This window comes from Chroicocephalus ridibundus, chromosome 6 (genome assembly GCF_963924245.1).
Source record: "Chroicocephalus ridibundus chromosome 6, bChrRid1.1, whole genome shotgun sequence".
NCBI classification, from domain to species: domain Eukaryota; kingdom Metazoa; phylum Chordata; class Aves; order Charadriiformes; family Laridae; genus Chroicocephalus; species Chroicocephalus ridibundus.
Window position 1 is genome coordinate 42,705,600 of NC_086289.1, and position 13,467 is coordinate 42,719,066.

General features: G+C 40.4%; 2 protein-coding genes across 3 annotated transcripts in view; both read left to right on the forward strand.

Moving 5' to 3' along the window:
- LOC134516818 (transmembrane 4 L6 family member 1-like) overlaps nucleotides 1-2,336 on the forward strand; it is a 58,760-nt gene extending 56,424 nt beyond the window's left edge. Inside the window, exon 22 of the mRNA XM_063337436.1 lies at nucleotides 2,249-2,336. The gene's annotated coding sequence lies outside the window, so the exon portion shown is untranslated. The remainder of the gene's footprint in view (nucleotides 1-2,248) is intronic.
- TM4SF18 (transmembrane 4 L six family member 18) lies at nucleotides 2,283-8,193 on the forward strand. Of its 2 annotated transcripts, none has more exons than XM_063337431.1 (5): nucleotides 2,283-2,459; nucleotides 4,078-4,167; nucleotides 4,837-4,979; nucleotides 6,467-6,664; nucleotides 7,849-8,193. In XM_063337431.1, the coding sequence occupies exons 1-4, from the start codon at nucleotides 2,283-2,285 to the stop codon at nucleotides 6,657-6,659; spliced, it is 603 nt and encodes a 200-aa protein (XP_063193501.1). In that variant the 3' UTR covers nucleotides 6,660-6,664; nucleotides 7,849-8,193. The 2 variants fall into 2 exon arrangements, with proteins under 2 accessions (XP_063193501.1, XP_063193500.1); XM_063337430.1 differs by having other exon boundaries at nucleotides 6,467-6,647.
- Nucleotides 8,194-13,467: the final 5,274 nt, after the last annotated feature.

Here is a 13,467-nt window from a genome sequence, read left to right on the forward strand (position 1 = left end):
CAGGTTTTTTGCCTTAGTTGCATAATTGTTGCTTGCCTTTCTGGTACACACAATTAATTAAAGAACTGAAACAATTTTAGAAATTCCAATGGATAGAATGATTAGGCTAGAGTTTAGCATGAAAACATTACCTCAGATCCATGTTGCGCTAATGCACAACATTGCTACTCACTCTTTGTGCTGTTGGTTGAATTCCTTTATTGCCTGATGCATAAGACAGTGTTTGGGGAATTTTATTAGTTACGTTGTGGAGAAATGGTTGTTTTAGGTTAAATTTATTCCAGTTAGCTGAGAAGTCACTCATCCAGAGTAAACATGGCTTTTCGGTAAATGGGCTTGGCATCAACTCATGTATGTTGACAGCAACAGGGAAGCAGTTCTTGCAACACTTGGTAAGATAGTTGAGAAAATGGTTGCCAGGTTTGCTTAATACTTAGTATAAAATGGTTGCTTCCTCTTCTAGCAGTACAGTGTGGCAGCAAAAAACACTCCTTGATTTGGTATTTGCAGAGTTCAATTTAAATACAAAATAAGTCATGCTGCTGTACTGCAGAATGAATGCTGCTTCAGGTGTCATTTTCCAAGTAAGTTTCTCCTAATCAGAACAGATTGCTATGGGAAGTAGCAGCAAATCCGATTATAAACTAAGCTGCTTGCTAGTAATTTTGGCCTTTGCTTTTAGAAAAAAAAATATTTCAGCCTATGACAGTCCTGGGGGTGTGATGCGCCTGCTTTTAATTCAGCTGTTTTCTCTGATCTGTAAGGTGCAGTGTTGATGGCGTGAGCTCTGTCTATGCCTGTGAGCCTGCAGAGAGAGGTTTGCCGCTTATTTTGATTAGAGGGAGGCCTGGAAAAAGTGTCCATAGTGATTAGGAGTAAAACAGGAGACAGGGGAAGATCCTCAGACTAAAGTCGGAGGACTTCAAAATGAAACCTCCTAGAAAAAGAAGGGGTGAGGGAAACCAGGGAGAGTCACAGCAGAGAACGGGTAGAAAAATGGTGTAATTGCATGAGTACCACCATACCCATTTCCTTGGGTGATCTCATTTGAAGCAATAGGAAGGAATTACTTACCATGTGCAGCCTGAACAGCTTTTATGAGATTATGAGAGAAGCCTTATGTGTGCAGAGCCTAAAAAAGCTCATGAGGAAACAGAAAGAAAATATGCCATGACATCATTGCTTCTAAAATCAGCCTTCTTGCTTTTGATAGAGCCCCAATTTTTTTTTATTCTCTGACTACAACTTTCCTATCGAGTAAACCCTAAGCTCATTCTTGAGTTGCTTTTCTGATGAGTCACAGGGGCATGGAAAGAAGGCTTGGGGTGTGCTGTGAGCATTCAAACAGCGCTGGCTCTGTGTTACTGGGGTGGATGTTTAGTGGTTTAGGGCTTAGGGAATGATGACACATGAAAATGGGGAAACTGTCTGGCTTTGGCTTTGCACAGTGCAAAACAGCAGGCATTTCAAAAAACAGCCAGACCTTTTGTCCTGTGCAAGGAGTCACGTGTACTTAGGTCAGATCCGTAGCTGTGCATACTCAGCTGTAAGCTCAGAGTAGAACAACTGGAGAAATAGCAGGATTTAATTCATGAAGCAGGTCAGCTTCATAATGCTGTGGAAAAGGGTAATTTACTAAAGCGTGACAGTAAGTCTGCCTGGCGGTTTCTAACCAGTGTTGTTTGGCCTTCTGTACTCTGCAAAGTGGCTGAGCAGCAAGTGTTGGTTCGCCCTTAGGGTTCTATCTACCAAGCTCTGGTGTTAATGAACTGTGGTGTGAGGCAACGTGAGGCCTTCTGTACAGAGACTGGACGTATTTATCATTTGACAGCCCCCTTCCCCATGTAAGGTAGGAAAACTTTTGAGCTTCAGTAAGGCTGAGTAACCTGCCTCATATCGCAGCACATCTGCATCGTAATCCTGTTTTCGGGAGGAGCACGTTTCTAGGCAGTCACTAGGAAATGAGATTGTTGAAGTTCCTTCCCGAGTCTGACTTCTAGATGTATTTCATTTGGAAGATCATAAAGGAGGATCTTTTAGAAGGGAAACTGCTGCTTAAAGGCATATGCTTAGAAAGGACAATGAGTTTAGACAGCGATATTCATCTATTGTTCTGCTAACTGTTAAGCACTTCTCTATCTCTGGAATCGTACCCCAGTCACCCGGTTCCTGTGAATATGAAATGACTGAAACAAACTGAGGAGGTCAAAACACTTTTCATATTTTAACCCTTGTGATCTTTTGTTAGGTTAGAAAAGCAAAACTTCTAAACTTCTGGAGAGATGGCTTTAGAGACATGTGGAAGCTGTTTGAGCTGTCTGCTGATACCTCTTGCGCTTTGGAGTATTGTTGTTAACATCCTATTATACTTCCCTAATGGGAAAGCTTCATATGCTGCCAGTTACCAGCTTCCCAACTACGTGTGGTACTTTGAAGGGATCTGTTTCTCAGGTGTGATGGTAAGTGTTGATTCTATGGCTTTTTAACAAACTGCATTCTATTGCAAATAATACCGGATTACTGTGCGGGCTATGTAATTGTGCTTTTAAAGAGAAAATTATTTTGGACTACTTTGGCAACAACACTGCAGGCCGAAAAACTCAATCAAACAAACAAACAAAAAAAGATAATATTCTGAATGACATGCTATGTATACTATTTAATTTCATGTAAGTGATTTTGCGGGGTTGATTGGGGTTTTTTTTTCTGCTGACTTTCTGTTTATGTGTAATTTATGCTTGTATTATGGAGGCATGCACTATGTTGATTTAATCGTCTGTGGAGGTTGCGTTAGAGCTCTTTTACCAAAACAAAATGAAACAAAAACTGAAAAAGCTTCTCATAACTGTTTAGATGTATTTGAGAGCTGTATGCAGTCCCGAATTTATAGGACTGGATACAGTTCACAATGCATCAAGTGCCACTGTTGTTAGGCTGAGTACAGAAGATTGTCTCGCTGTGATTGGCATAGCAGGATTTTTCTCCATTACGTTTGTAATATGCGCATCTGCAGTAATAAACACAGAATTGCTCACTGCTCATGCCGTCACTGTGTTCGTAAAGAACAGCAGCCTCAGGGGCAGAAAGCAGTTTTGCAATAAAAATGCATGCACGCAATCAGCATTTAAAAAAGTCTCATCTGCGTAAGTAATGTGTTTTTATGAAGGTGCTGAACTGGGAGAGTTATTAAAACATGAGACATCCTTTTGAAATCATGTATTCTTCCTAAAGCAAATAAAAAACCCCTGGTCTTTTCTAGCGGAGGAAAAAACTATCAGGCAGAGAATTTGAACAGAAAAGCCTAGTTGAAAATTGAGGAAAAAGTTAACTGCAACAGTGACATTCATATTCTGAAGCATTTTTAGCCTTAGGATTATTACCAACTTATTAAAAACATGTATATTATCCTGTTACGAACAGGGCAGCAGCATGTGAGAGCATAGTGCTGTGATTCAGAAACATTCCCTTTTCATATTTCCCCTTTCAAACCAGTGCCTCCCTGAGTGACAGTCTGTGGTTCTGGAGTCTACAGCTTACTATTTGAAATTATTCTAGTATCAGGTTTTAATAGTCCAATAGTCTGAGAAAAACAGTATGGATACTTGACAGAGAAAGTCCAGGTGAATTTAACAAAAAGCTTGTACTACTTTTTCTAGCATAACTGTGTTGGTAAGGAAGGTGATACCCTGATCCATGCAATTGGGTCAGCGAGAAGCAGTTGAACAGATGTGGTTGTATCAATAAAACATCCTTCCTGTCATTGGTATTGATTCTTTTCCTTGTGAGCTTGGTTTTATTCTTTCAGCATCACTGGTATCGCTCTGGCTGCGCTAGTAGCGCTTTGCTGTGATGGGGGCCACTGTACGCTTCCAAATACAAGAAACAAGGACAGTGACAGCCTCATAAAAACAGTCCAGTTCCATGGTGCACCTCGAGTAATTGTGCTTTCCTAGGGAGCAGCTTTAAACTCTCACCTGAGATTACAGAGCATTACAGATGCAGTCCCTTCCACAGGTGAAGGAGACTTTGGCTTAATATCTGCAGTCATTTCACTGACCTTACAATGTCTCCTTATAGATCCTTCTGTTGGCAGTAATTCTGATAGCGCTGGAGTGTAGCATGTTCTACCGGTGCTGCCAGAGTGAGAGCTGTAACAAAACCTACAGGGTGAGTCTGTCTTCTATTTTTGTGCATCTTGTTAGCATTTGTTCTGTGTGCCTTCCTGCTCCCGTGTCTCCAGCACATCCTTCTCCCTCTCCGCTGCTGTTTCCACTTCCTTTCGCAGAGAAGGGTTTTAGGCTGGGTTGGGAGGTCGCAGAAAATGTAGCTCCTTCCTTCTGATGCAGAAGCAGGATGGAAGAAACATAAACAAAAAATCCTTGTAAAATAAAATAAGAACGTAGAAGGCCTGAGAGTTTCAATGAAGTGCCTGAACTAAATAGCTTCATCCCCTTGCTTGTGTTATTTGGAAGTTATTTTTTTCCAGTAACGACTCAATATGCACTATCATCTGGAATGCAAACACGTTTAATGCATGGTTGTGTTCCTCTAGCATTTTGGGAAATGATTTTGCAAAAATGCAAGTTAAAAAAAATTAAAAAATGCCCTAACAATATTTAACTGAGAGTTGTGAAACTGTCTTAAACTCTGTCTTAATCTTTATTTTGTATGTCTATGCTTACTGTTCTTTACCTGGTATTTTTTCTTTGTGAATATTGAAGTTTGGGACAATCAAATGTGAAATTCAATGCCAAGGAAGTAGCTAGGGAGGCCGAATGACTGTATTTGCTGTAGACACTGTCCCCACACAGTAATATTTTTCTCTCTTTACTTCAGAGTTTCATTTCAATTGTGCTAGCCCTGCTTGGAGTTGCTTTCTCTGGATACAGTTTCATCGTGTTTACTTTGGGGTTGATCCATGGTCCCTTCTGCAACTCCTCAGATGGATGGGATTATATCTTCAAAGACACTGCTGGAGGGTAAGAAACACCAGTGTAACTCTTCTGGAAGAAACTGTTCATCAAAACAATAGTCAGACAAATTCTCTCAGAATTTTACACAAAATGGCAGTGTCTCTTGAACACAAGACCTATAGTGATGAGTGAGGTTTTTCAACTTCTTGAATGAGCACCAGAATCCTCAAAGGTATTTGCCTCCTTGTAAGGAAAGATTAAATGTAAAAATCTTCGTACTGATCAGACCTGGAGGTCCATCTAGGTAAGTGTCCTTTATCTGGTGGTGACCACAATCATATGTGTAGTAAAGAATATAAGATTAGAGTGAGATAGATGGATACTTTCTCAGAATATTTTCTTGAATTCCTCAAGTTTTTGGTTCAAAAACTATAGATGGCATTTTTATATTAAATAACTCAGTAGGCTTCTCTTTAGCTCCTAAAGCTCAATGAAGTCTGTGGTTTGACCACTAGTAGTTTTTGCATACAGCCGCTGTATCTCATAAAACACTTAAGCGAGGCTGACAAAGTGTTGTCCCTGTCCCAGCCTCCTAGAGGCATGAAAGGTTTGATTCAGATCTGTAACCTGAGGCTGCTTTCGCAAGATTTTACATTATCCCTTTAAAAGATCAAAGTTTTATGAGACTTGAATATTTCAAGTCATATAATGCCAAGCTCTTCCAGCTGCATTTGAATGCACTGAGGATTACATTTGTCAGAGGATCACAAACAAGTTCCTTCAGCATCCAACAGGAACAGTTCCTAAACTATGGCCTTCTCGGACTTAAGTCAGCTTTATTTTAAAACACTGAAGTGCATCCTGCAATCTCTGCTATGGGTCACCAGCATTACCATCCCATTTGGAAGTACAAAAATGAGAGTTTGAGTTCAAGGTAAAGGGACAAATGCGGCCTAATGCTCTCCAGATTTGGCTCAAAGCATTTCAGTTACGAATGTTTAGAAAAAAAGGCAACTGACACTGAGCAAGTGAGTCTAACAAAGGTTCTTGCAGTTAACCTCCCGACTATAGCAAGTCTCACAGTTAAAATGGCATGTTGGTTGTGCGTGTTATGATCCTCAAGGATGCAAAGCGTGGCTCTAGAACAGCTGGGAACTGCACGTGGTTTAGGCTGCGTGCTCTGGTTAGAATGATGGCTTTGGGATGTCCCTGCTCTCCACCACTGAAATTAAATCAATAAAAGGAAAATTCCCGTTTTAAACTTGGCTTTTGTCATTTGAAAAAAACAGCAGTGTCTTTCCAACACTTGGGTGTCCAACAGGGAAACTAATGAAGCAGATGTGTTTGAGGAAAATAAGTCTTTTCACTCAGCTGAGTTTGACAGACCTATGCAGGAGTTACGCTGGTGTAATAAAAGACTAGAGTCTGGCTCCTAAACTTGAAGCATATAAAGCCCAATATGTTTTTTTCTATATATTATAGGTAAAACAATGTGTATTAAAGTTGAATTGCACCCACCACATTTAATCTACTTCACACTGTTTCTCTAATAGGTACCTCACAGATTACTCGTCTTGGTCTCGGTGCACCGAACCTGCCAACGTGGTGGAGTGGAACATCATTTTACTGTCTGTTCTGATAGCTCTTAGTGGACTGCAGTTGATCATCTGTTTTCTCAAAGTGGCTGCTGAGTTGAAACGGACACTTTGTGGGACCTACTCTGGTTTTGTCCAGGTAGCAAAATAGCTGAGGTAATTTATTCAGCATCTTCAAGTCGGTGTAGCTTCAGCAATTTCTCTCAGTTGAGGACCTACCCTCTTGGTTTATACATTCACTATGCTACCGTGTTTTTATTACCAGGGGATATGTACTGATAATACATCTATTGTGTTTGATGCACCCACTAATTCCTTGTGGTATACAGGGATTGGTGACTGCTCACTCTGACCTTTAAGGCTAGGATTGAGAAGAAAAAAATGTGGCTGGGAATTCAGCACCAATGCTGAGTCCGTTACTCCTATGTCAGCAGGGGTTTCTGAGGAGTTTTTTTCTGGCATTCAATTTAAAGTCATTCTTAGCAATGTGTGGGTTTCACAGCAAACAGAAACAAGACAACATGAGGTAATATATAGCAGTCGTGATCTAGGCATCAGTTTTTACTGTTTTTTCAGTAGCTTGTTGGAACAATAACTGAGAGGGCTCTGCTTTGGGCAGAATAATTGGTTGGAACCCCAGAGCTGCTGACCTGCACACGGGTGTGGAGTGGTGGGGTCTAGTGCAGCATTCAGTTCCCCCAGCTGGCGAGGCTGGGTAAAATAAGACATGCTTACCTTTCCTTGTCCAGCTGCACTGGGGTCAAGGAGCCCTCAGGGGTTTTACGTAGCCAACAATCTCAGTGATGACAGCAGGTTGGAGAAAGATTTCGAATTAGGAAAATCTGCAGCGCACACACACATATATATACGTCCACCTGCGCACGCAGAGAGTAGGGTTAGTTCTACTGTGTAGGTGGGAGACGCCGGGAGGCAGAGCAGGTAGGATGGTGGTGCCTCTGCAGCATGAAGCCTCCTGAGCAGTGCTGGTCACCAGGGGCAGAGGAGCTGCAGGTGCCCTTGATCAAGCAGGCAGGGAAGCACTTCTTGGAGGAATGTACTGTTACAGCAACCTAGGATAAGGTCAAGGCCTGAAGCAATTTCTCTCAACACATTCCCCTTTCCAGTGAAAGAGCCTCGTCAGCCTGGGGCCCAGCCCAGCTTCCAGTGTGGTCCAAAGCCATGCTGCCGCTTGTCCCCAGGTGCAGAGTAGGGTCCCCTCTGCAGCCCTGCGTATGAGTTGGGTTTAGATCGGATGTGGATGTCAAACAGTCGAACAACTCCCATATTAACTTGAGTTGCAAAAAAGAGGGCAATTACTTCTTTGCTTTTTTTATTTGCAGGCCGGGATTCTCTGAAAATAGCAAGGAAATCTTCACTGGTTCTCCCAGAAAAAGAAAGAAATGGCTTCTCCAACACTTACGATGGTAGATTTGGGTGCTGCAAAGACAAATGAAACCCTTGTATTAAGTCTTTGTCTCTCAGTCCTCTCTATCTTGGATGAAGTTGTTTAAACATCTGTATTTTTCTAGTTGCTTTCTAACCTGTCTGGTTGTCCCTGACATTGACTCTTCATTTTTTTTACCCTCCAGCTTCTTCTGACAATAGGGACGTTTTAATACCATGGAACTGCTTTTTGTATTGAAATCACCTTTGTTTGAATAAACTGCTGTAAAACTGCTATAGAACTGCTTTTATACTCCCCTCTTTGTTTAAAATGTAGAAATATTTGTCATTCCGAAAGGGCCTGATTCAAAGCCCAGTATGTCAGGAGGGGTTGTTCCCTTGATAATTAGTGCACTGGATGAAGCCATGATTTCTAAATGAATAAATTTTCATTACAGGCAGAATATGATGGTCACGAAAGGCAGCAGCCTATCCCGCTCAGTCTGTCTTGGAAGTTCTTAACTGCACAAAGCAATTACCGAAGAAAAGCCTATTTAGAAAGGTATCCAGGCCTGATTGAAAGACGAGATACACAGCTCTGACGTCAGCGGTGCTAATTAGTATATGTTAATAGCTGCACTGGGTTGCTTTTTATTTTATACTTAGAGGCAAACTTTTGGGGTTTTTGATCAAGTATTATGTGATTTGAGGGAATGTATGAGGGGACGTTGTGAGCACACAGTGCGAGCTTATTAATACTCTTCTGAATACCCTGAGCTTGCTGCAATGGAAGGCTAACGTTCTTCACAATAATAATCAGATGAAAAAGAATAATCTGTTTAAAATTAGCAGCTAAAAAGTCTTCTTAATTCCTCAAAGTATTGTTATTTAGTTCCCAGTGGAAATTCAGGGATCCAGAATAAAGTGGACATATGGCTCATGTGCAGCTGCATGGGCAGCATTTGGCTGTGTTCAGCACCCTGCTTTTGAGCGAATGAACACCCAGAGGAATGTGGAATATGTACTTCAGACTCGCAGTAATGCATGTATCCTTATTGTGTCAGAACTAGTGGGATTCAGCTTTATCAGCATCTGATATTAAACACTGTTAGAACTGCAAATCATACAATAAGTAGCAGCTGTGGGTAAGATATTTAGAAAAAATAGAGTATGTCAGTCATTTAATTCTGTTTCAAGACAATATTGAGATTTTGCCTTGATATTCCTTTATCGTGTTGTTTTGAAAAGCTGATTTCTTCCTGTAGGATTTGAAGAATGCATCTAAAGTTTTAATTATTTAGTTTCTATTAAGTTGCAAGAAGTGATAAAGAAATGAACGATGTTTAAGAATGGGGATAGTCTTTTGGGAGATGGTTCAAGGTGGCATGGATGTTCAGAGATGCGTAATAAAAAGGCATGATCACAAAATAGGGACTTTTTGCAACAGCACACTTGTTTTTCCCTAGGCTTAAATATACATCACGTCATATGTCTACTTAAACGATAATCCCACATTCTTATGAATTTATGGGTATTGTTTTTGGACAGAAGGAAAAGAAAGAAAACGTAACGATCAACCCGTACTCCTACCAAACATCTTGGAGAATCTTGTTGATTTCAGGCCTGCAATCCATGGAGCTGTTTATTTTGAAAATGTTAGAAATATTTGAAAAAAGGTTTTGGTTATTTGGATAAAAAGCAGTATGTGTGGCGTAGACATTCAAAGCAGAAACCTCCTAGAACTGCTAAATATTCTTAAAGTGAATGGCGTCATTTCACTAAGGAAAGCAAGCAAACAGGGTATTCTATTCAGACTCCAGCTCAGCCATGGGGAAAATACAGGCTTATCTTTAGGCAAACAGAGTCTATTGAGATAGATTTTGCTATGCTGGATGAGAGCAATGAAATACCTTAAAGTCACACCTGGAAACTCTTAACCCTTTGTCTTGCTCCTGTATATGTCCTCTCCACTTTTCAATAACTTGTCTCTGATCATGGAAAGTCTTGAGCGTGGCAGACAGGACACACAAAGAACAGTATCTAGCCTGACAGCTTTTTCCATAGTAGTAGTACTAGTGGCTGTACCTAACTACTGGCAAGGCTTGCCTGCCTTTAATTAATCTTTCCTTTTGTGATTGTGTCTTGTGAATTTGCATTTCTACTTTGTCACAGGCTGGTATCTCCTATTTTAACAGCTTAAATCAAAAAAAGAAACGTGTTATTTAGTTCTCGTTGTACGTATTGACTCTGCAACCCTCTTTATCCATAATCCAGATATTGGCATCTCCATTGCTATAGCCAGACTCAACCATGACTTGATGGCTCAGCTTTTAAATGGGCAGTTTGTTAATTTGAAATTGGTTGTAAGAATTCTAAAGACTAACAGTGAGTTGCATTTACAAATTCAACAACTTGTTTCACACAGGGCTTTTGTATATAAGGCAAAGTTAAACTTGATCTAATCAACCTTATCGCTCTCTACAACTACCTGAAAGAAGGTTGTACTGAGGTGGGGGTTGGTCTCTTCTCTCAACTAACAAGAGGACATGGCCTCAAGTTTTACCCGAGGACATTTAGATTGGATATTAGGAAAAATTTCTTCACCCAAAGGGTTGTCAAGTATTGGAACAGGCTGCCCAGGGAAGTGGTGGAGTCACCATCGCTGGAGGTATTTAAAAGACTTGTAGACGTGATGCTCAGGGCCATGGTTCAATGGTGGACTTGGCAGTGCTAGGTTAATGGTTGGACTTGATCTTAAAGGTCTTTTCCAACCTAAACAATTCTACTATATAAGTCCTGAATCAATCCTAAATAGGGTGTCTCTAATAAGAGGTGCTATGAACTGTGCCTGGTAGCAAAACCAATGTTTCTGTAAGGAATATTAACTGACTTGAAATCCAGCCGTGACCAACGACTCTGATGGTGGTGGTTGAGGGAACCAATCTGGATCTCCAGCTGCAGAATACAGACCTCAGCCTGACAACTGCATAGAGAAGTGGGCCATAGAGTCAGGACAAAGCTCACGCTGTGCTTGCGTACAAGAAACCCTTTTCTGAAGAAGCATTCCTGAACCTGAAGTGCATGTGCTGCCTGCTGAAATCCACACGGAAAATACCCCAGGCACACCTGGAAGAAAGCTGCAGATCTGAGTTTATAAACTTCTGTAAGTGAGGAGTTAAAGCTGAAACCTGGAAGTAAGAGTTCCAGCATTATTCGTTCCTCATAGCCAACGCGCTTTGCCGGAGTATGATGATGCTGTGTCTGGAACAGGAATGTTATTCACTTAAAACACTGCAACTGGGAATAGCTGTAGAGATCTTAGTTTTGACCACAAATAATTGTGGACAGAGATTTGTAGTAAAATACGGTGGAGCCCCATCCACCTTTGCATTTTGGGGCATGCTATTCCTCACGTAAGTAAAAGTAAGTCTTACTGAAGTACGATTCCCTGATTGGGAATTCTTCACCTGTTGGATGGAGGGTTTTCTCCACACTGCAAACAAAAAAAGGGTGTCAGAGGACTCATGAAACTCCCCAGAACTTTTAAGGGTTTTTACCTGCAGAGGTTTGCAGGAGGTCAGAACAGCAGCATGGGCAGCAGCCTATAAACACATCACTGAGAATAGGGAATTGTGAAATTGCGGGGTTTCAATTCAATCTCACTGGGAGCTTTTGTTGAGACTTTTTTGTCAGAATATTCCATTTTGGGGGTTGGTTTGTTGTTTGTTTGTTCTTGTTTGTTTTCCCTCAAGGAAAATTTTTGAAGTAAAAGATCAGCTTTATCTTTTCAATGCAATTGTGAGGACTTTCAGAACAGTCATAGCATTTCAGCATCCTCAGTATGAGAAATGAGGTATTGTGGTGTAAAACAATAAGGGGATATTCATGACACCAGACTGCAGACTCATCGTTTAACCAATTAAATTAGGTGCTCGGTCCTTTTAGGCCCTGTTTACCAGAGAAGAGAGGCTTCTGCTCTTCAAACACCCTCTGAAGGTAATAATACAGGCTTGGGGAGCTCAGTCACCTCTGTCAGTTCTTTGAGTTCCTTAAGTGAAAGATAATAGGAGTGTGCTCAGGCGCATGAATATCTTAAAGTTTGGGTGAGGCACAATTAAAAGCTATAATGGAAAAATCTTGTCTGTCAGAAGTTTTTGGTTTATCTTTTTGTAAAAAAACAAACCATGCAGTTCTTTTGCAAATCAAGAAAAAGTAATTTAGGGGAGTCAGGGGTCTAAAGGCAAAGAAATGCTCGTTTTTCACCCTCAAATAATGTGGAGATTTCAAGACGACTACTCGTGTGGTTTTTTCTCTTCCTCAGTCCAATGGAAATTTGAACAAAAATAAACCAAATAGCCCACATATACATGAACAGGCTGTTAGAGTATTAGCTGTTAGAGTATTAAGGAATGATTTTGAATTTTAGTAGTACAAGAGGAGATAAACATTTTATTATTTTTAGCTCAATTAATTTACAGATGCGACACATGCAACGTGTACAAGCTGACCTTTCCACTGAACCACTGACCTTCATCCACGGCAAAGAAAAAAAAAATCCCTACAGAAATCATTTTGAGCATGTGATGCCAACCTGGGAAACTCCAGAATTTCATCATAGATTCGGTCAGATTTCGAAAACTTGGCTTTGGTGGCAGTCATGTAGACAAAACTCGAATCCTTCATTTAATGCAGATGTGTAGAAGGTTCAAAAAGCTGAGATTATGAACTTCAGTAGTGTGACAGTGCCTGAAATTTTTTATATGAATAGCGATTAAAATTGGTAATTTGTATACCACAGTCCTGGTAAATGAGGTTTAGATTTGTATGTCATTAAAGGAAACCTGTCATACTTTAGTTATGTTCTAAATCTGAGTCTTCTATCCAAAATGATCACCTTTTTTTTCACCACTAAGAACATAGCTTCAAAGAAGATTGTGATTATTACAGACATAAGTTGCCATACAATGAAAAACGTAATTTAGAATAAGTGTGACTGTGTCAGTGCTCAGAGTGCAGAAGAGATTTTTTAAGAATTCTCAAGTAACTGAAGATATATATTTTTATAATAGAAGTATTTACAGTTTGCAAGTTTGCATGTGGCTTTGTATGTCGAAAGCTTCAGCCACAACCATGATGTGATGGATGTATGCTTGAAAAAAAAGGCACTTGCACGCTTTAGTTAGTGCTTTTTAATGTCCCATGTTTAAGGTCCAATTGTGTTCTTATTTTTTAATGAGACTAGCAGATACATAATGTTTACAGAACTTGAATAGAGTGAAAGGATAGCCTACACGGGGTAGTACCTTCAGATAATGGTAGCAGTTAAGATTATCTTGAGCTTTGTACATCTATTATGCTTTTAATCACTGAAGAATGTGGCTTAGCCTGTCTGGTGATAGACTAGAAGGAAGATAACACAGGGAGTTAATTTTGTGAAATTTCTGAGGCTCATTTCCATTTGGCCAATACTGAAGCTACCTGGACATGAGATGCAAACATCCCCCCCAGCCCCGAACAGCAGTCCTCTTCATCTCTAGCTACATATGCTACATTTTGTGCTAAAATTGCATTTCCCA

Bases quoted from the DNA above. Each gene is read 5' to 3' on its own strand.
- TM4SF18 (XM_063337430.1), top strand. From the start codon at position 2,283: ATGGCTTTAGAGACATGTGGAAGCTGTTTGAGCTGTCTGCTGATACCT. The intron at 2,460-4,077 runs GTAAGTGTTGAT...GTCTCCTTATAG, and splicing joins TCTGTTTCTCAGGTGTGATG to ATCCTTCTGTTGGCAGTAAT. The intron at 4,168-4,836 runs GTGAGTCTGTCT...TCTTTACTTCAG, and splicing joins GCTGTAACAAAACCTACAGG to AGTTTCATTTCAATTGTGCT.